At 43.7% G+C, this 22,529-nt stretch overlaps 1 protein-coding gene across 1 annotated transcript in view; it reads left to right on the top strand.

Annotated features, from left to right (window-relative positions):
- The window catches only part of CFAP43 (cilia and flagella associated protein 43), a 368,309-nt gene that overhangs the window by 23,260 nt on the left and 322,520 nt on the right, over positions 1-22,529 (top strand). The window contains 3 exon segments of the mRNA XM_029610740.1: positions 4-100; positions 3,756-3,923; positions 14,607-14,757. Coding sequence (XP_029466600.1) covers positions 4-100; positions 3,756-3,923; positions 14,607-14,757 — 416 coding nt within the window.

The following is a 22,529-nucleotide window of genomic DNA, read 5'->3' as shown; positions in this document are numbered from 1 at the left end:
CAGGTGGTGCTCAGCTGGACTATACCTTGCTTGCTTTCAGCTCTTGTGGCCCGTATCTGGCCAGTTACTCATCCATCCCTGACTATACACTTACAATATGGTGAGTGCCAGATATTTTCAAGTTTTTAAGAGTTGGAATTTGTGTTTGTAACTTAAAGCAGCAGCACTAGCAAATGTTTCAGTGATTCATGTGGCAGTTACACAAAAATCATTAAGATTTCCCTTTTCTCATTCTGATTCTTATGTCATTCCTTTGGTGATTTTAGTTTTTACAGTTTTCCAATGAATGCTTCTTTTTCCTAGCCATGCCCCGATTATGAATCTTAGTGAATTGGTCAATGTCAATGTCAAATCACTCCCCGCAGTTAGTAGGGACAACTGTACAAGTTACCACAAATCTCTATTCCCCACCCCTCAGATCTATATTTTTTTATAGTGTTTTTATTTTTTTATTTTTTATTTTTTTTATTTTTGTGTTCTCACCCAAAAAAATATTGAAAGTAGGGAAAGGATGGTTTCATACGATAACTGCAATCTGCTGTCGTCAGCCTTGTATGCAGTATAGTTATTAAATGTAATCATAAACCAACCTTCCTCCTACCTATACTTTATTTTTTTACTATATTTTAATAAGATAAGAATATTTTTCACTTAAAAAGTCTTTATAGTGAATCATATGAGATTTTACTAAAATAATTAAAGTCCATCAATCATTCATCGGTGAACATATATTCTTGCTGCTTACAAACGTATTATTGAATTTGAAAAATGACTCACTGATTAAATGTCACCAATCTATCGTTGTTTATAAATGCGTCAATCATTACATCTTCCAATTCCCATTAATTCTTGCTCTTGTTCAAAGCCAATGATTAATAATTCAGTGTAATTAAAACTTCTATTTTTTAAGTCCCGGCATAACGATGTTTAAACTTTCAAATGAATCGCCGCTTATAGTTTGAATCGGCTTGCTCTACTTCCCGTTCCAATGACTCCCCGGTATCATCAAGCTTTCTTCCACCGGGTATATCTAAGCCGCTAGCAATGCGTTAAAATCTTCAGCTGCTCTCATTCAAAGCCGATAATTAATATTTCAATGTTTAAACATTCAAATAGACCGCCGCTTATAATTTAAAATGGATCGCTCTACTTCCCGTTCCAATAACTCCCCGGTTATCGTCAAAATTTCCTCTTCCGGGTACATCCAAACCACCAGCAATACTTTTAAGTCTTCAGCGTCTTTATCATAAAATCTGTTGAATACATATAATACGTTCCCGATCTCCTTAGCTTTACATTTTTGAATCTTCGGCGTCTTTATCACTAATATTTCCCCAACGTTTGTTGGATACTTATAATGCGTTCCCGATCTACTTAGCTTTCGACATGGCCATGTTTCGATAAATGTAATTTATCTTCTTCAAGGGAGTTTTCCTTTCTTCTCCTCCACGTCGGGTTGCTCCTTGCCGCTTGAGAAAGCCTTTTGTGAGGACTCAAGGAGCGACCTGACGCGGAGGAGAAGAAAGGAAAACTCCCTTGAAGAATTGGGGCATTTTTGTGCTGGTTGTCATATAATGCAATAATCATACCAACTAGCCTGTTTACTACAGTGTGTTCAAATTGGGAATGCACAATTTTAACATCTGATTTATTAAATTGATTTAAATCATTGGTAAATCTGAAGTTAAAACCAGATTTAACATAAAAGCATTAACACCAACCCCCCCGCCCACACACACACACACACACACACACACACACACACACACACACAAATGAGTCAAGATTAAAGACCCCTCCCAGTCAATCCTATCACCGCTCCCACCCATTCTGGAGTCAAGGCCCCCTCTGGGTTGATCACCCCCACTCAGGTAGTGTCTCTGAAAATAATCAGCAGTAAGTAAATGTAATAAAATTACTCATGCACTTTGCCTAAGAAATAGAAGATAATTTACAAAAAGAATATGCAAATTTACATTTTAAGTTGATAAAAGAAACCATAATACACTTTCATTCAGAATACCACGTAGCAAAAACATGCTAGCTTGTGTAATGGCTCCTCTGGGTCCACTACCAGTATGGCCCTAGACAGCTCCTTGTTTTGGCTAGTGCTGTATACAGGTCAGTGAGTAGGGGGAGGCACTATTTCTGCAGAACCCCTCCCTTTGAGGGTGCTGGAATGGCCGTCTGTCTGGTAGGGACTTAAAAGCAGCTCTCTGCTGAGAGCTCTGGGCACAGCTCTGGAATTATAGGAGGTGTATGTAGCTTTACCTGAGTTGGATTTCTGAGCCATTCTCTTTAAGGCTCAGGCAAACCCTGCCAGGAGACAGTGAGATAGGGTGGAGATCTGCTTTGTCCATCCACTCTCTGGTGGGTAGAAACTGTATCCGGGGTTGTTTGGGGGATTTTTTCAGACATTGAATTGTAAGAAGTCTGGAGGGACCCCTGGATACTGACTGGAGGGAGGGAACGGGGAACCTTCTCTTTGGGACTCCCAGGCTAGGGAAGATCCCCCACTTTGCCACCTCAGTAGGACAGAGGACTGGCAGTGACCCGGGGAAGAAAAATGTTGTGAGAAGATCTGGGAGGAAGTTTTGGCTGCCCTTTCTTCCTACCCTACTAAGGAAGATCTGGAGCTGCTTGTCCATAAGAGAATCCCTCCCATCAGGGATCCGATACAGTGAGAAAAAGAAGAACAAACAACTAATTGTGAGTAAGAGCTGTATGAGACCTGTGAGGTCGCCCTTTCTGAGGAGAGAGAGAATGTTGACTTTCTGTGCAGAAACAGCATTGTTGCCTTTTCCCACTTTGGAAGGGGTTATCCAGCCCAATCAAGGGTACCCGGTCCACATGAAAATTCCAGTTAGCCCTGGAGGATAGAGGTTTCCATACACAGACAGAGAGAGAAAAGATTGTAATCAAGGAAGAAGTCTGTGGTGCTAAGGACTGGGTTTAATTGTGCTATTGTTCACCCTTATTAAATTGTGGTCGACTTACAGAATAGCCACTGCCATTAGCAATGGTTACATGGAATAGACTTAGTTTTTGGGTACTTGCCAGGTTCTTATGGCCTGGATTGGCCACTGTTGGAAACAGGATGCTGGGCTTGATGGACCCTTGGTCTGACCCAGTATGGCATGTTCTTATGTTCTTATGTTCTTTAGTAAAGACTTTTGTTTGGACACTAAAACCAAAGCCTCCTGTGTAATTGTGGTGGCACTTAAGCACACTCAGTAAAGGTGAAGTACCCCTCTCCCATGGATAAGAGATTATCAAGTCACCCTTAGTACTGCATACCCTGAAAGAAGCAACTTTCCCCCCACCAATAAAGGATTTAGGCCCTGGGGGTAAGAGGTTGTGTACCAGCTAGCCAGGAGTGGTTCCAGTCCCAAAGAGACAGTACATTTCTTTTATGGCCCCATCGTTGGTCAGCATCCATCCAAAGATGGGGTTACATATCATGGGCAGGGCTTCACTTCATTTTTTATTGGTTTCTTTCTGTATGTGCTCATTTATCACCGTTTTACAATTTAAAAATATTGCTGTCTCTGGAAGCGCACCAGTACTTTCCAGAAGAAAAGTATCAGTTCCCCAGAGCAAAACACCTTTCTGATGTCAAAAAGATACTCATTTCATAAACTGCAGTTCCCTGGCCAATTTCAACAGGGCCAAAAAGCATTCTGTGCTCTGCATCTTAGTGCCATTCTGAGTTCCACCTTCTGTCTGCAAGCTTTATTCTCTTTTAATCTTTGAAGGAACTGGAAGGAAGGTTCTTGTTTGTGCAGTAAATCCGAAGTGAAGGAGGACATGACTGATTTGAGTTTTAACCCTATGAACTGGCATCAGCTGTGTCTCTGCAGCAAGACATTTCTTTCTCTCTGGAATGTGGAAAGGTGCGACATGTTGTTTCAGCTCCAGGCAAAGTAAGTGGAAGAGAATGAATAATATAGCTTTTTTTTTTTTTTTTTTTAATGTCCACTGACTCATGATTCACCTCAGAGTCAGCAACTGTTAGTGACATGACCAAATAGAATTAAAGTTCTCATTTTTATTTTGTTTATGACATGCTTTGGGACAATCAGTACGATAATTTAGAGAGTCATTTTCAAAGGGATCTCTGTGGGTAAAGTCGTCGTCCTTCACCCACAGAAATGGCCCTTTAGAAAACTGCGCAACTGACACCTGTGTGAAATTATGCACATACACGCTGTAGGCATCTACTTTTATGCTCATAAAGGCAGAGATGTTCTGGGGGAAGAGTCTGGAAAGAGCTGGGACTTTTGCTTTTAACAAGCATGTACTTAAATTCTCTCAGCAAAACTATGCACACCAAACAGGAGGTGTAATTTTATGTGCACACAGTTATGCCAGGATAATTTTCAATGCGGACTTGCACAGGTAAGTTGGCTTTGAAAATTGGTGTAACTCGGGTGCTTAACAGCTCGCAAATTTATGTGGCTTGTTACAAAGGTTGCCCCTAGATAAGCTCAGAGGATAAGTTTCAGAACACTCCAGCTGGGTGAAAACAGATTAATGTGTCCTGATTGCTCTGTTTGTAAATTATCATCAGCCTGACTAATTCCACACAAACTTCCATAATGCACATACTTTTAGCTGCATCGCCAGGAGGCATTCCTGGGGGAGTGTTTGGGGTGGGCATGACGTGCATACTTGGCAATTTCAAAAGTACATATGCTATTTTTATCCTCCTTGGCTGCTCACGCAAAATAGTAGGTGCAAAGCACATGGGTGCTTTTAGTATGCGCACTATATGCTAAAATGTTTTAAAAATGCTTAGTGCTCAACTGAATTTAGGCACCTAAGTTTTCAGCTGAAAAGTATCCTAAATTTAAGCACCTAAGGCCTAGATTCATCAATAATGCACTGATAACGCATGAATTATAAAAAAAGGGGCATGTTTATGGAACTTGGTAAGTTAGCGCACATGCGGTAAGAACCTATCTACAAGGCCCTCATAATAGTTAATTATTTATATCTCTATAGGAGGGCCACCTGATAGGTTAGGGTGAGGTGTTAGTGGTGGTTTAGGGTTTAGGGGCCAGTTTCACATGTAGAAATAGACATACGAACAGCACAGTACACCTTGGCGAAGATTATATGTCATTTGGAGTGAGGAAAGTCTCAAAAACATCCATCAATCTAGGGTGAGAGAACATAGTAGAAATTTCAACTTTGTGAGACTTTCCTCACTCCAAATGATGTCAAATCTTCATCAAGGTGTACTGTGCTGTTCGTATGTCAAACTCTACATGTGAAACTGGCCCCTAAACCCTAAACCACCACTAACACCTCACCTCAACCTACCATGTGGCCCTCCTATAGAGATACAAAATAGGTGCACACAGTGAGGCCCTCTCCAGAGGTGCTCTCGCTCTCTTTCTCTCCCCCTTCTTCCATCCCCCAAGCCCAGAAATGGCCAAAATGCAATTCATGGACATATTGCACAGCTTAACACCAGGGAAAAGGATGTAGTTATTTCCGGTGTGTTATGGCTATGTTATTGCTTAGGATGCCAATAAAATTTAAATGAAAAAAAAACAAAACAAACTGTGCGATATGGCCCCTAATTTTACTAATTCCCGTCCAATACTCCTCCCCGATCCCGCCCCCTCCCCCCAAAACAATTTGTATTCACACTGTGCACTACAGCGTTTTTCACATGCGAAAACGCATTATCGCATGCGAAAACGCCATAACGCGCTTTATCCCAGGACAAGCAGGATGCTAGTCCTCACATATGGGTGACGTCACTGATGGAGCCCTATTCCGGAAAACTTTCTGTCAATGTTTCTAGAAACTTTTGACTGGCATCCTGAGCCTACTGAGCATGCCCAGCATGCCATGATCCCTTGAGCCACAGGGGTCTCCCTTCAGTCTTCTTTTTTTCTGCGAAGCCATTAGTCTTGCGGTTCTAGGAGTCCTATGTGGTGAATTTTCACCTTACAAAAAAGTTTAAAAAAACCGGAAAAAACCTCGGACACCGTAGGGGTCTCCCTTTTTTACCATTGCGGTAAGTCTCTCAATTTTTTCCGTCGGTTCCGCAACCGTATAATAGTGCCTGAAAGTCATCGACGGCTGTCCGACTCTCAAAATGGCTGCAGGGTTCAAAAAATGCCCTATTTGTTGCCGCACCATGTCCATTACGGACCCACACTTAGAGTGTGTACTCTGTCTCGGGGAGGGACACGATGTCTCGACGAAAGGCAGAAAGCTACGGATGGAGAAAATGGAACATTTGTTCCATCTCCAATTAATGTCTTCGGCATCGACGTCCACGCAGTCGTCTCCGGCTGGAGCGATAAGGAAGGTTGTCCTCAAGAAATGAAGACCGGATTAAGCAGGGGATCGGCCGTCACCAAGCCCTTCAAAGTCTTCAATAAAATCGATGTCGGTCATCGAGAAAGGCATCGAGCACAAGCAAAAGCATTGGCATCGGAGGCCTCATGATCCCGAAAGTGATCCGATAACTGGAGCTCCATGGACGGATCCCGAATCAGCGCCGAAGAAACCTCGGAGAGAGGACGCTCCACCGAGGCCTTCCACTCCACGGCGATCCCAACCGATATCGGTGCCAGGAACTGTACCTCCCCAGGGCTCTGTGGAGGCACCGGAATTGCCTTCACTGCCTCCCCCCATAGCTGCTCTGGTTTCACCAGCTATGCGGGTGGAACTGGACGGTTACATCCGCCAGGCAGTTAGGAATGCGCTCCTCGATATGCCTCCGATGCCAGCACCGACTCCACCATCGAGGCCAGCGCCGGTACCGGTTCCACTTCCATCACTGGTACCCATACCGATGCCAGTACCGTCTCCATCGTCAGTTCCACCGATACCGATGCTGGATGTATCCTTTTTTGCACCGATTTTAGCAAAATTGGACATGCTGATCGGTGCCATCCCAATAAAATCTCTAGAGTTACCGATGCCAGCACCGAGGGAAGAGGACATAGCAAAGGAAATTCCGATGCCTGAACCACTCCCAGGCCCATCAGGAATTCCACGTCCAGTGTTTTCTCCACTGTTCCCGTCAAAACCCATGGAAAAACCGTCGATGCCGTCAATGCCAACGGTAGCCATGCCATCTATACCTCCTCGTCCACATACACCGGATACCTGGGATGATCCCAATACTGATACCTCTTCAAAGGAAGTCCTCTCGGAACCCTCCCCTTCAGAGGAAAGAAGACAATCCCTTCCAGAGGACCTTTCCTTTTCAAATTTTATTAAAGATATGGCTGACATCATAACATTTCAACTGGAATCTGAGGAGGACATCAGACAAAAAACTCTGGAAGTGTTGCAGTTTGTGGACCCACCTAAAGAGGTGTTAGCAATTCCAGTTCACGAAGTCCTTGTGGATTTGCGACACAGGCTCTGGGAGCATCCCTGCACCATACCACCAGTAAATAAAAGGACTGACGCCACATATCTAGTCCAACAAATCCCAGGTTTCCAAAAGACTCAATTACCTCATCAGTCAGTTGTAGTTGAGTCAGCTCAAAAGAAATCCAAACGAATAAAGCCTCATTCATCTAATCCACCGGGTAAGGACAATAGATTATTGGATAACATAGGCAGGAAAATGTTTCAGGGTTCCATGCTTGTCTCCAGAATTGCATCTTACCAGTTATATATGACGCAATATCAGTGTAACTTATGGAAACAGATCCAAGAACTCTCTGAAACTCTCCCCCAGCAATTCCAACAGTCTTTTACTTCTATAATACACAAGGGCTTGGAAGCTGGCAAACACGAAGTTCGTGCAGCGTACAACAGTTTTGAGACTGCATCCAGAATGTCAGCCACCGGTATAAGTGCTCGTCGATGAGCCTGGCTCAAGGCATCCGACCTGAGACCGGAAGTACAGGAAAAACTGGCTGATCTCCCTTGTGTAGGGGACAATCACTTCGGGGATAAAGTAAAGGAAGCAGTTTCCCAGCTAAAAGAGCATTCAGAAACATTAAGACAGCTGTCCTCTGCGCCTCAGGAGTCTCAAGCATCATCCAGAAGGCTCCCAAGGAAAGAATCTAAATGGCCATACTACAGGCTGAAGCATTACTATCCACCTCCTGCCCATGGAAGATCATCTAGGCCACCTCAAAGAACACAGACCAGACAACCAAGAGCGCCTAGAGCTCAACCCCCTCCGCAAACAGGGTCAACTTCGGGGTTTTGAAACGACACCAGAGAACAGCAGCCTGTTTACCAATCCGACCCCAAATTTACCAGTAGGAGGTCAGATCACATTTTTCCAACACAATTGGTCATGCATCATCACAGACCAATGGGTACTCTCCATAACATCTCAAGGGTATTACCTAGACTTCCTCACTGTAACAAACGATACTCCACCCACTTTATCTTGGACAGTACACAGCCAATCCACACTCTTACAAAAAGAATTATCCACCCTTCTGAGAGCCAGGCCCATGGAACCAGTTCCCCACCTCAGCAGGGCAGAGGATTCTACTCCCGTTATTTCCTCATTCCAAAGAAAACAGGAGGCCTACGTCCCATATTGGACCTCCGGAATCTCAACAAATTCCTGAAAAAAAGAAAAATTCAGGATGGTATCATTGGGCACCATGCTACCTCTACTTCAAAAAGGAGATTGGCTCTGTTCTCTGGATCTTCAAGATGCTTACGCTCACATTCCAATATTCCCTCCTCATCGCAAGTATCTGCATTTCCTAGTAGGAAGTCAACATTTCCAATACAAGTTGCTACCATTCGGTCTTGCCTCAGCACCTTGAATGTTCACAAAGTGTCTAGCAGTGGCAGCTGCCCACTTGCACAAGGAAGGAGTGCATGTGTTTCCTTACCTGGACGATTGGCTCATCAGAAGCCAAACAAGACAAAGAGCTCTCAACTCTCTCAAGCTCACAATGTTATGAACTGTGCTGCCCGCAGGTTCCCCGCGAGCAGACTCACTTACCACACTGCCTTCTTCACCCGACGCAGCAGGGATGCCGCCGTCGGGCCTCCTGTGTGGCTGGAGCCGCGGTCTCGCCTGCCCCATGTGGCCCAGAGGCCACCCTGGATCCTCATCTCCTCCGCGGTCGGAGCTGCGGCTTTCCTGCCTCTCTCTGCGGGGCTGGGACCGCCCCAATGCTATTACCATCTTCGCGGCGCTAAGGCCGCATCCCTGGGCCAGAGTGGCGGCTGGAGCCGCCCCTGGGGCTCCCCGCAGCAGCTGGAGCCGCTGCCGACGTCAGGGTCTGCATTCAGGCCAGCCTTGCCTTCTCTATGTCTCTACGTCGGTGCAGGCTGCTGTCCGTGGTCCTGCACAGCTTCCTGCTTCCTGCTCCTTAGGTGCCGGCGCGCGCCTCTCTGCCAGATTTAAAGGGCCAGGCACAGGAAGTGTGCTGGCCCCACCTAGGGAGTGGACTTCCTGCTTGAGCACTATAAAAGGGCTGTCTTCTCAGTCTGTCGTTGCCTTGCATCGGAGTGACATCCCTCTGGAGGCTCCTGCCTGCCAGAGCCTTGTAAGGTCTTCTGTTCTTCATGGAGCTTTCGTACCACGTCTTCATGTCTTGATTTCTTGCCTGAGGTCCCTGACCATGTCCTGATGTTCCGCCATGATCTTCCATGTCCTGATCTGTCAGCCTGCCAGGATGTTCTTCCCTGCGTCTGGTGCTCCTGAGCCTTCCGTTCCTGCAAAGCCGTGGTTCTCGGATGATGTCGTGCCCAAGAATGGAATGGCCTGCAGGTGGGATTCGTCCCCGTGCTCCTGAGCCTCTGTTCCCGCCAGCCATGGGGGAAGCTTCGGATGACACTGGCTTTGTCATTGGCGTTCCTCCTTGCCTGGGTCTTCCCTGCGCTCGTCCCGCTCTCCTCGTCGTCTGTGACCAGCCTCTTAGGGCTGTGTAGGGCACGCAGTGGGACAGGGTGGTCTGCGACTCAGTCCCGTGGGTGGGCTGAGTAGAGCGCCCTGAGAGACAGTGCCAATGTCCTCCTGCCTTATGTCTTGTCTTGTTTGGATCAAGTTCCTCGTCATGCTTGTGATGCCGTCGCATCAACCCAGTCTCATCCAAGATGCCCTCGCATCAATCATAGTCCTGTCTACGTGTGAAGGCCTCCGTCTGCACTCAACCTCAGGCCAGGCCTGCTGCTCCATGCCGATTCAAGCGGCAGGTCCGAAAGGGCTCGGAACAGTCGGAGGACCGTTCCCTACCAACATCACAGGTTGTTGGCTCTGGGAGGGTAAGACCGTGTTCAGCCATGCTGGAGCATGCCATCAACCCTCAGCTCGATCCTGGACGTGTCTGGGGTCGGGCTGAGGCCCAAGGGCACACTAAACACCCTGCACACAACAGAATGCAAGGCCTTTCAAGGCCATCCATGTAGGCCTTTCGAGGCCGGAATGTAACACACAATAACTCTACTCCATTTGTTGGGATTCCTTATCAACTACCAGAAATCCCACTTCACACCATCTCATCTGTTGCAATTCATCGGAGCAGAATTAAACACCATAACAGCAAAAGCTTTCCTTCCAAAAGACCGTGTACAGACACTCACATCGTTAGCAGACTCTCTATGCACACGGGCACAGATGACAGCTCATCAATGCCTCACTCTTCTGGGTCACATGGCCTCCATAGTTCACGTCACTCCTATGGCCAGATTAGCCATGAGACTCACTCAGTGGACACTCAGGAGCTAATGGATACAAGCCATTCAACTACTCACTCAGTGGACACTCAGGAGCTAATGGATACAAGCCATTCAACTTCTGTCAAAGTTTCTAGAAACTTTTGACTGGCATCCTGAGCCTTATGAGCATGCCCAGCATGCCATGATCCCTCGAGCCACAGGAGTCTCCCTTCAGTCTCGTTTGTAGCAATTAGCGTTAGCCAAAAATAAAATAATAAAACATATCAGACTTAACTCCGCGGGGTGGCGGGTGGGTTTCGTAAGGACTACATCCTGCTGTCCTGGGATAACACCTATTACAAGGTAAGCAACCTTACCTTACTACGGTGAGGACCGTAGTTGCTGAGTTACTTGAACTGTCTTATCCAGTTCAAGTAACTCAGCAACTACGGTCCTCACTCCTATGGTGGACAAACATGGACAACTTTCTCACAGGCCTACCTTTCCAACAACCAATTACACAAGTGACATTAACTACAGATGCATCCACCTTAGGGTGGAGAGCACACATTGGCCATCTGCAGACTCAAGGTACTTGGACAAAACTCGAAGCTACCTTTCAGATAAACTTCCTAGAGCTTCGAGCTATATGTTATGCACTGCATGCGTTCAAGGACTCCTTTCCCACAAGACTGTTCTGATACAAACAGACAACACAGTAGCCATGTGGTACATAAACAAACAAGGCGGTACGGGCTCGTATCTCCTTTGTCAAAAAGCAGCACAGATTTGGGATTGGGCTCTAACACACTCAATTTTTCTATGGGCCACTTATCTAGCAGGCATTCACAACGTAGTGGCGGATCACCTCAGTCGTCAATTCCAACCTCACGAATGGTCTCTGAATCCAGAAGTGGCGACCAAGGTTTTTCAACGTTGGGGCCAACCAACAGTAGACCTCTTTGCATCGCAACTGAATTACAAAGTGAACAATTATTGCTCCCTGTACAAGCAGAGAAACTGCTCACCCAGGGACGCCTTTGCTCACCACTGGAACTCAGGCCTTCTATATGCATATCCCCCGATACCGCTAATAACCAAAACTCTAGTGAAGTTACAACAGGACAAAGGGTCCATGATACTCATAGCCCCGTATTGGCCTTGACAAGTATGGTTTCCCATACTTCTAGACCTCTCGATCAGAGACCCAATCCGCCTGGGCACAGCACCCACTCTCATAACTCAGGATCAGGGCAGGTTGCGTCATCCCAACCTTCAATCCTTATCCCTCACAGCATGGATGTTGAAAGCTTGATTCTACAACCTCTCAATCTTTCAACTAATGTCTCTCAAGTGCTTGTAGCTTCACGTAAACCCTCCACATGAAAGAACTATCGTACCAAATGGAAACTGTTTACCATGTGGTGCACATAAAATAGTCTTGACCCTTTTTCCTGCACTACATCATCTTTACTAGACTATCTATGGCACCTCTCAGACTCTGGTCTCCAAACCTCATCTGTAAGAGTACATTTAAGTGCAATCTCAGCTTATCACAATACCGTCGGAGATGCACCAATCTCAGTGCAACCCCTCGTTAGTAGATTTATGAGAGTTTTAATTTAATTTAAACCTCCACACCGACCACCAGTCACAGAATGGGACCTAAATGTAGTCTTAACGAGACTCATGTGTTCTCCTTTTGAACCCATGGATTCCTGTGATGTTAAATTTCTCACTTCGAAGACTATTTTCTTAATAGCCATCACATCTGCAAGAAGGGTAAGCGAGTTACAAGCACTTGTCACATACTCACCCTACACTAAATTCCTACATGATCGAGTGGTACTCCGTACACATCTAAAATTTCTTCCCAAGGTAGTCACGGAATTCCACTTGAATCATTCCATCATCTTGCCTACTTTCTTCCCAAAACCACACTCTCATCAAGGAGAGAGGGCTTTACACACCTTGGACTGTAAACATGCGCTCCCATATTACTTAGATCGCACTACAGCCCATAGGAAATCCACCCAGCTCTTTGTTTCTTTTGATCCAAACAAACCGGGTAAACCGGCATGCAAACTCTATCTAATTGGCTTGCAGATTGTATACAATTTTGTTATGAAAAAGCAGGCCTTCCTGTCCAGGGGCGAGTAAAGGCTCACTCAGTAAGAGCAATGTCAACCTCAGTAGCACACTATCGTTCAGTGCCAATAGCTGACATATGTAAAGCCGCAACATGGAGTTCCCTTCACACCTTTGCGGCTCACTACTATCTCGACAAGGAAGGACGACAAGATTCAGCCTATGTAGAATCTGTCTTAAAGAAATTGTTTCCAAAATGATCCCAATTCCTTCCACATCCAACCTTTCGTGATTTCACGCTGCCCCATTTTTCCCAATAGTACACCAGTTGTTGTGCCTGTTGTACAAGTTATAAGCTGTTGGTCCAATACAAAAATGACTCAGCCTGTAGCTTGCTAATCACCCAAATGTGAGGACTAGCATCCTGCTTGTCCTGGGATAAAGCAAAATTGCTTACCTTGTATTAGGTGTTATCCCAGGACAGCAGGATGTAGTCCTCACGAAACCCACCCACCACCCCGCGGAGTTAAGTCTGATATGTTTTATTATTTTATTTTTGGCTAACGCTAATTGCTACAAACGAGACTGAAGGGAGACTCCTGTGGCTCGAGGGATCATGGCATGCTGGGCATGCTCAGTAGGCTCAGGATGCCAGTCAAAAGTTTCTAGAAACTTTGACAGAAAGTTTTCCGGAATAGGGCTCTGTCAGTGACGTCACCCATATGTGAGGACTACATCCTGCTGTCCTGGGATAACACCTATTACAAGGTAAGCAATTTTACTTTCATGCATGACCAGTTAGGTGCATTGCTGAAAATCTGTGTCAAGTGCCTACCCATTTTTTCCCTGCTCTAACTCCACCCCCAAATTTGCCAACTTTTTAAGCACCTAAATTTAGGTGCCTAATGAAAATAGGCTCACAACTTTGGATGTTCGGCCTTAAGGGCCTCACTGAGTAAGGTGCGGTAAAGAAAAGCAAATGCGTGAAATACAGTGTTAAAATTGTGTGGTATTAGCTAGTTTGTAGTACATTTTCAAAGGGGCTGATTTGGGTGCCTAATTCTCAAAGTTCGGCACTGAAACCCGCTGAACATTTACCCCTAACCTTAGAAAATAAACTACCTGGGTAGTTTCTCTGAAAATTAGCATATAGTATGTGTGCTACAAGCACCCACTTAATTTTCAGTTATACAGACTAGTGGAAATTGTTCCATCACTGTTTTGAAATTTACAGTTTAAAAAGAGACCATGGGGCCAGATGTACTAAAGCAGGAGTGGCCAACTCTGATCTTCAAGAGCCACAAAAAGGCCTGGATTTCAGGATATCCACAGTAAAAATGTATGAGATATATTTGCATGCACTGTCTCCATTATATTCAAATCTAACTCATGCATATTCCTTATGGATATCCTGAAAACCAGGCTTGTTTGTGGTTCTTGAGAACCGAAGTTGGCCACCTCTCTACAGGGTTTTTCCTATTCTTTGTTATTGGAAAGTGTTTTGTACATCAGGCTCCATGATTCAAACTCTGATCACCTTGCCATTCATATGGCCAAATGTCCTGGGATAGAGAAGTCTGCAAATAACATGAAATTGTCTTATAAATGTGTATGAAATTGCTTCATTCACTGCAACGGTTTAGAGCAAGAATGCAATCAAGTAATAAGGAGGTGATTTGTATGTGTTTTTAATTTTAAAAGTAAAACAATAACAACAAAAGAAATGTGTCTTTTTATAATGCTACAGGCAGGAATACCTACATTTATATTATAGATATTTTGTTTGGCACAGAATGGCTCAAGTTCCTTTCACTATCCTTTTCCTTGAACTTACAGGTCATGAGCTACTATATAAATTCAGTATGAGAGACCAATAGTTTTCTGTTTTTCCTTGTTTGTAGCACAGTCAATCTCCCCATTGTAGACGGAACTGTGATGAAAGAAGAAGCTATGTTTGGCAAAGGCATTAGCAATGAACCTTCTTATTATGGGCCCGAAGTTCATGTCTCTGCTATAGCTGGGTTGGTTGGCGACACAGCAGAAACATTTGTGGTAACAATTGCGCTTTATGCTAGCCTTGATTTAGAAATAGATTCATAATGTAAAAGAAAGCATTGATGAGCACTAACACAAGCCTCATGCCACAGGCCTTTTTCAGCTTTTCTGTACAGGACTGATAAATCACATTGTAAATGGGAGATCCCTGATCTAATTTATGTGTGTAGAGATTATACCTCCATCTACAGTTCCCAGGATGGAAGGAGTCCCAGTGAAAGAGCGACATCTACTGACCAAGCATGGGGTGCATGTGTATTGAGTCTAGATTGAGCCATGGTCTGTGGCCCCTGCTCGAGGATTATTACTGCAGCGGCTGAGCTGAATGGAAGGAGGGTTAAAAACAGGGGTACACCCAAGTAGTGGCAAATGGAAGCTCATGATACTGTAGCCACCAGCAGAAGCCATTTCCTATTGAGCTGGAAGCAAGAAGGAGCAGGAGGAAACTTCCAGGCAAAAAAAAATAGAGGATGCAATAAATAAAAAAATAAAGATCATATTAGCTCAGTTTGCTAATTAAAACTCGTAGTTTTTCAGCAAAAATAGAATGCTGCAATGTTCTTCAGCTCTCTCTTTATACGACATTTCTCAGACAATCCTTAGGTGTTAGATTGCTTTAGGATTTACCAAATTGGCCTCTTTCGAAGTAGATTTGTGATATGTGATTATGCTTTCCATTACAATAGTTTAGAAACATGACTATAAATAGAGAGGGTTCCAAAATAACCATGAGTTAGATGGCATTAATAACACAAAATAACAGCACTGAAATCTTCTCTCTAGGGTAGTTTATGTTGCATGATTTATTGTTAGTTTTTGGTTTGTGGTGTTTTATACAGTACAATCCCCAGCTCTTTTTTTTTTAAAGCATGTTGTGAAATTCTCTAAGTCTGCATCAGAAAAGAACAGTTTCTCTCTAGTATGCTGCAAAAGTGATAGACAATCTTAACAAATGTGTATCACATACAGTTAAGAATAGAGAGAAACACTTCATTTCTGTCTTTGTGCTGTAACATTGTTTTGCACTTACAGTTCAGACTATGAATTAGTGTAGTTACTGTGTCACAGCCCTTAGGTACAAGGAATAAAGGTCAACAAACAAGTTCTAGGGGATAGGTAATGCATTTATTTAGTGGATGGAAACCAAGCAATAGCCTCCTCATTAGCTGAGTTCAGAATTATCAATCCATCTCTTGGTTCAAAGAAGGGACACTAGTCTATAGTGTGCAATGGTTTGTATCTCACTGCATCTGCACGAGCAGTTGATGCTAAGGCCCTAGCAGTGGCAGTTGGTTGTAGAGTGGCCTTCATTTGCCTTGAACATTTTTAACTAGGGTATTCTCATGGGATAATCTGAAGCCAGTAAATGAATAAGTGACATTAACACAAGGCGCTTGTTTGTGATTTCACATGAATTCCATTGCTTGATCCAAAGGGTGTCTGCAGACAGATCCTGGTCAATGACCTGGCTCCATAAAGAGCATCATGAGGAAAGGCAGGCCTCAGACAAATTTAGCAAGGTATCAACTATAGCTTTTTAGTTGACCTATATTGCTATGCAAGTAAGGCTATGAAAAGGATGACAACTCTCCAGCACAACTAGAAAAGGGATGACTCCTTAAATAAACTAGTGACTTGTCATTAGAATAGGAACTTAATTCATTTTGGGGGCTCTAGCGCATTTGACTCAAACATATATATATGTTTCTATGTGAGAAGAATTGTGTAATGCATTTGCCCCTTTAGGGCCAAATGTACTAAAGTGTTTTGCTCATTTTGTATCTATGGGAAAAATGCATAGAGGCAATTTTCAAAGGCTTTAGATGCTTAACTTATGGAATTAGTTTCCTGAATTGGTGCCTTTGAAAACTGACTAGGGTTGAGCAGCTAATTCAAGGACCTATTTTCACTTGGCTTCTAAATGTAGGTTCCTACAATGTGGTGGCTACAGGAGCACAGTTAGGGCATGGGAAAATGGTAGGTGCCCAGTGTTGCCAGGCACATAACTTTCAGGAATAAATCTAGGTGAATGAATTGCAGGCCTGAATTTAGGGACCTAAATATAGGGAAACATTTTCAGCCAAAAACGTAGAGGTCAATATGCAGAGGGCTGTCTGTGTAACATTCAGCATTACCTAGACAAAACCCAAGACTTGAATATCTCCCTCCCCCCCCTGCCAGCTCACCGGTTAAATTTTGTCTGGGTAACTTATTGTCTTCACAAAATGTAGTCAAATTAAAAGCGGTGATGATAGAGACATTCTGGTGACATGTTTACTAGGGGTGTGCAGGGAAAAAAATTCATTTTTGGTTCATTTTTGCAAGGTTTTTTTTTCCCCACAAATTTCAGTAAATGGAATCTTTGATTCATTTAATATGTTAGAAAAAAACAAATCAAACATTAAAGAAAAAAGAAGAACCAAAAAACAAAAACAGGGCCAAACGGGGCCTCCCATCCACCCATCTCACCCACCGGGAAAAATGTCAGGGCCAGGATCCTCCCAGCCCCCACTTACCCGGTCTGATGGGGATCTGCCAGCGAATCCTAGGCCCAGGCCAAAGCCTGGGCTTTGTGTAGGCTGAGGACTCAGTAAATTGCTGCAATCTTGGCCTTGGCCTTCCCAAAGGCGAGGCTTCAATTTAATCCAGAGCACTCATACCGGGGCTACTCGGGTGTCCAGAATGCGCTCAATTACCAATAATGCTTCCTTTTGTGGGATATTTGTATACAATGATATAATATCTAATGTCACTAAGTAGCATGGACCATCCGGGGGGTCACTATTGTCCAACATAGTGATTAGGTGGGATGAATCTCTTACATATGACTTGCTCAGTGTAACAAATGGTTTAAGAAAAACATCTACAAATTTCGATAAGGGTTCTAAAATAGAGCCTATACCAGATACTATCGGATGCCCAGGAGGATTCACTAACGATTTGTGGATCTTAGGTACAGTATAAAAAACTGGAATCACTGGATGTGCTGTTACCAAAAACTGTGACTCACGTGGGGTGATATATTTTGCATCAGTTGCCTCCTGCACAACTGTTTTAATCATTACTTGCAACTCCTCTGTCAGGTCTTGTGTTAAGGGTCTGTAAAACAGCTGATCATTCAACTGTCGCCAGCACTCGGTCACATAGTCTCCACTATTCATGAGGACAATGCCCCCTCCCTTATTTTCTGGTTTAATTACTATTCTGGAATCTTTCGATAATGCTGTAAGGGCCTCATTCTCTTGCCTGGTCAGGTTATAGTAATAGTTATCAATGTAGCTTCATACAGCTACATTGATAGAATATTGCCGAGTTAGACGGATCCCAAGGGGATTGAGAGTGCAGAAGGAACCACGACTCCATGTTGACAACAAAGACTTTATGATCAGATGGAACCAAATACTTATCAAATGCTCATTTGATCTATTGGTACTTATTATTGAGACGTCCAAAGCATTGATCACTCCCTTACAGGAAGAGCTTACTGGACATTTTGAGGCTATTAAAACCAGCACCCCAGTCGATCAATTCGACCGACAGCTTGTAGAATTTAAAGAGAACTTGGCTAAATTTACCAGTGATTTAAAGAGTCTTAAACACAAAAAATTTCTACGAGATGAATACGACTACAAACAGGGTTACGTTTATACATGGCAGGCCACAAAACGGATCAACAAGAGACAAGTGGCTTTTACCCAGTCATCATCAGGCGACTCTTCAGGAGAAGAGTAAGCACCAGCAAGAGGCTTAAATCGGGATGTAAACACGGGGCTTGGTGGCGGAGTTTTATCTGCAGTGTCTTCTTCATCGGGCTTATCTTTTTTAGAGCCGGCTCCAGTGTTACGCAACACAAGAAATCCCCGGCCATGGGGTCAACAAACATTTCAACAACCGCAGAGATTCACTCGATCAACCCGACAACAGCAGGATCCGTGGCATTAAATGAGAAAAACGTTGTGTTTAATTTGTCATCTAGAACACTTAATCCGATAGAACTTAGGACGTTGAGTAAGGGTTTGTCATATGTTCCCACTGTTTTTCCAGATGAGTTTAACACACAGATACATCTTTACCGGTTCTTTAGAGCATTAAAGATTAAAGCTTTCTTTAGAGATTCTCCCCCATTTCAAGACCGGTCATTAGTATTCCCTAAGTCAAAATGGGTTCCTCTGGGCCCTTTTGACCCTACTCTGGTGGTGTTTGAGAAATTGGTGAGGCCCGAGATCTCTGACCTCAAGAATAAGAGACCGTATGTTTACTATAACCTGACCAGGCAAGAGAATGAGGCCCTTACAGCATTATCGAAAGATTCCAGAATAGTAATTAAACCAGCAGATAAGGGAGGGGGCATTGTCCTCATGAATAGTGGAGACTATGTGACCGAGTGCGAGTGACAGTTGAATGATCAGCTGTTTTACAGACCCTTAACACAAGACCCGACAGAGGAGTTGCAAGTATTGATTAAAACAGTTGTGCAGGAGGCAACTGATGCGAAATATATCACCCCACGTGAGTCACAGTTTTTGGTAACAGCACATCCAGTGATTCCAGTTTTTTATACTGTACCTAAGATCCACAAATCGTTAGCGAATCCTCCTGGGCATCCGATAGTATCCGGTATAGGTTCTATTTTAGAACCCTTATCGAAATTTGTAGATGTTTTTTTAAACCATTTGTTACACTGAGCAAGTCATATGTAAGAGATTCATCCCATCTGATTACTATGTTGGACAATAGTGACCCCCCCGGATGGTCCATACTACTTTTTTTTTTTTTTAATTATTTATTCACTTTTTCTTTACAACAGACAGAAAGTTTATAACATTTACATTCAAAGGCATATATCTACCAAAGTATGAATTTTAATATAAACTTCTTTTTCTGTAAATCATTATCTATAAAGTAATATAGATTCTCAGGAGTCTTTTTGGAGCATAAGTCAATTAAGAAATCAAATTTGATAGACAAAGAAATATACAGTATCTATCTTTACTAATATCCTCAATGGTTAGGTAATATTGACCTCTCTTTTACAGTTGTCTATAAATGTCCTTAAATGATTAGGATCATAAAAAATATACTTATTATCCTTGTAAGTGAACATGCACTTACAAGGGTATCTAATAGCCAATTGGATCCCTAAGGACTTAGCTTCTTGCATCATATCCACAAACTTTTTCCTTCTAATCTGAGTGTCCCTTGTGACATCGGGATAGATCCAGACTTTTTGTCCTAAGTATGTTTTATTACGATTACGAAGGAATGTTCTTAGAAGTACTTCTATCAAATATTTTTTTAATTGTTCCCTAGGTGAGATTAATTTCAAACAGGGAAAATTTAGTATTCTCAAATTCAAATACCGCATCCTGTTTTCAATTTTCTCATAATTCCTTCTCATTAATTTGTCTGATTTAATTAAATTAACCTGGACCTCTTTCACAGATGTTACTTGTTCCACAATCTCCTTTAATTTAATCTCATGGTTATTAACCAGGGAATATATACCATGCATCTTATTCTGAGATACATTTATGACATTAGTTAATTTTGTAATAGATCTTTCCATAGTCATTAAAGCTTTCCAAATTGAGTCCAATGTAATTACTTCAGGCTGTGTTATTTTTTCCAACGTGAGATCCGATATCATCCCTCCCCCTTGGCTTACTTCCGAAATTGCTTGAATTTCGCTTGCCAAGTTTCCTTCGCACCTTATAGATGTCAAATTGTCCCCTATGGGACTCTTTTCAAGTTCACTTTCTGCATTCATGTGTCCACTAGCCGTTAGCTGCTTCTCATGAACTGATCCTTGAAAATATCCCAGGGTGAGGTGAGATGGTGTTTGAAGAGCCCCGGGGCTCAAAGAGATCTGAATGTCCAGAGGTGTAAGATTTTGCTCCTTATCTATACCCTCAACGGACTTTGCACCCGGTGTTGATACTGCAGCTGGATTGAAGAAACCCTCTATCAATTGCTGCGTCGAGGGAGTCTGCGGTGTAGCAGAAGAATCCACTCGCAGGCGCCCTTTACGCTTAGTGTGAGGCATAATAATTATCTATTCAAGAAAAAGGAGGGCCTTACCGTCCTAGCTTCTTTTTTTTCTTACTCCTTCGAATCAAATGGAGGTTCGGAGAGTCCCGGAGAACTTATCCAAGTAAAAGTAATAATGATTGCGATCCCTCTTCTCCAGCAAATCGAAAGCAAGTCGAAAATAAGTCGCGCGCCAAAGTCGCGCATCCCTTCGGCGCACAGCTTAGACGATGCGCCGGCGGACGCTGCGCGCCGCTTCAGCAGCGATTTAAATAGGAACAGGCAGGGCACAAGTTGATGACCTCAGAGGTCTGGAGGGGTTCCGTTGGGGCCGGAAAATCTCACCCCCGGTAGCCAGTTCTTCTCCTCCTCTCCTCCTCAAATACCGCCGCCGCAGCAGCGATTTAAATAGGAACAGGCAGGGCACAAGTTGATGACCTCAGAGGTCTGGAGGGGTTCCATTGGGGCCGGAAAATCTCACCCCTGGTAGCCAGTTCTTCTCCTCCTCTCCTCCTCAAATATCGCCGCCGCAGCAGCGATTTAAATAGGTACAGGCAGGGCACAAGTTGATGACCTCAGAGGTCTGGAGGGGTTCCGTTGGGGCCAGAAAATCTCACCCCCGGTAGCCAGTTCTTCTCCTCCTCTCCTCCTCCCATGCTACTTAGTGACGTTAGATATTATATCATTGTATACAAATATCCCGCAAAGGGAAGCATTATTGGTAATTGAGCACATTCTGGACACCCGAGCAGCTCCGGTACAAGTGCCCACATCTTTCTTAGTACAGTTGGCAAGACTGGCTCTTACACGCAACTATTTCTGTTTTCAGTCTCAGTTTTTTCAGCAAATAAAGGGTATGGCTATGGGGGCGACAATGGCCCCCAGCCTAGCCTGCCTTTACGTTGCAGCTTTTAAGGAGCAGCACATATATGGATCAGAATAGCGACCATTTATTTTTAAGTGGTTCAGATATATTGACGATGTGTTGCTTATTTGGTTGGGTACAGACGTGCAATTTTTTGGTTTTTTGGATTGGCTGAATCAATGCAATTCTAATCTACAGTTTAATTTTTGTATACACCACAAACAGGTAGCTTTTTTGGATGTCACTCTTACATACCAGGATACACGTTTTGTTACATCATTGTTTCGTAAGGACACAGATAGGAATACCCTTTTGGCATTTGACAGCTTTCACCCTCACCATTTAAAAAATAATATACCCACTGGTCAATTTCTGAGACTCCGGCTGTGTACTTCCACAGCAGAATATGTTACTCAAGCTCAGCAGATGCTACTTCGCTTCCGGGAAAGAAGGTATCCTAATAAGGTATTGAAGAGGGCATTTAAGCGTGCCCTATATGTCAATAGAGAATTATTGTTTCTACCACAATCTCAAAACAGTGATCCGACAGTGAATTGTATCCTACCATTCTCCACACAGAGTAAACTAATCTCTGAATTGATTCATAAACATTGGGCAGCGTTAGCCCTAGACAGATTTTTCAATTCAGGTCTTAGGTTTACTTTCCGGAGGGGTAGAAATCTTCGGGACATTCTGGTTCACTCTGCTGGGACTCCCAGCTACACTTTACATGAGGGCAGCCATAGACCATGTGGCCGCTGTTCAGTTTGTGACCACACCTCCACAATTACACAATTCATACACCCCAGTACCAAGCGGACATACACATTTCATGGAACCTCTGATTGTGACTCATCTGGGGTAATATATGTCATCA

Source organism: Rhinatrema bivittatum, chromosome 7 (genome assembly GCF_901001135.1).
Source record: "Rhinatrema bivittatum chromosome 7, aRhiBiv1.1, whole genome shotgun sequence".
In the NCBI taxonomy this organism is placed as follows: Eukaryota; Metazoa; Chordata; class Amphibia; order Gymnophiona; family Rhinatrematidae; genus Rhinatrema; species Rhinatrema bivittatum.
The sequence above is the reverse complement of the archived record's forward strand: the minus strand, read 5'-3'. Positions and strand labels throughout refer to the sequence as shown.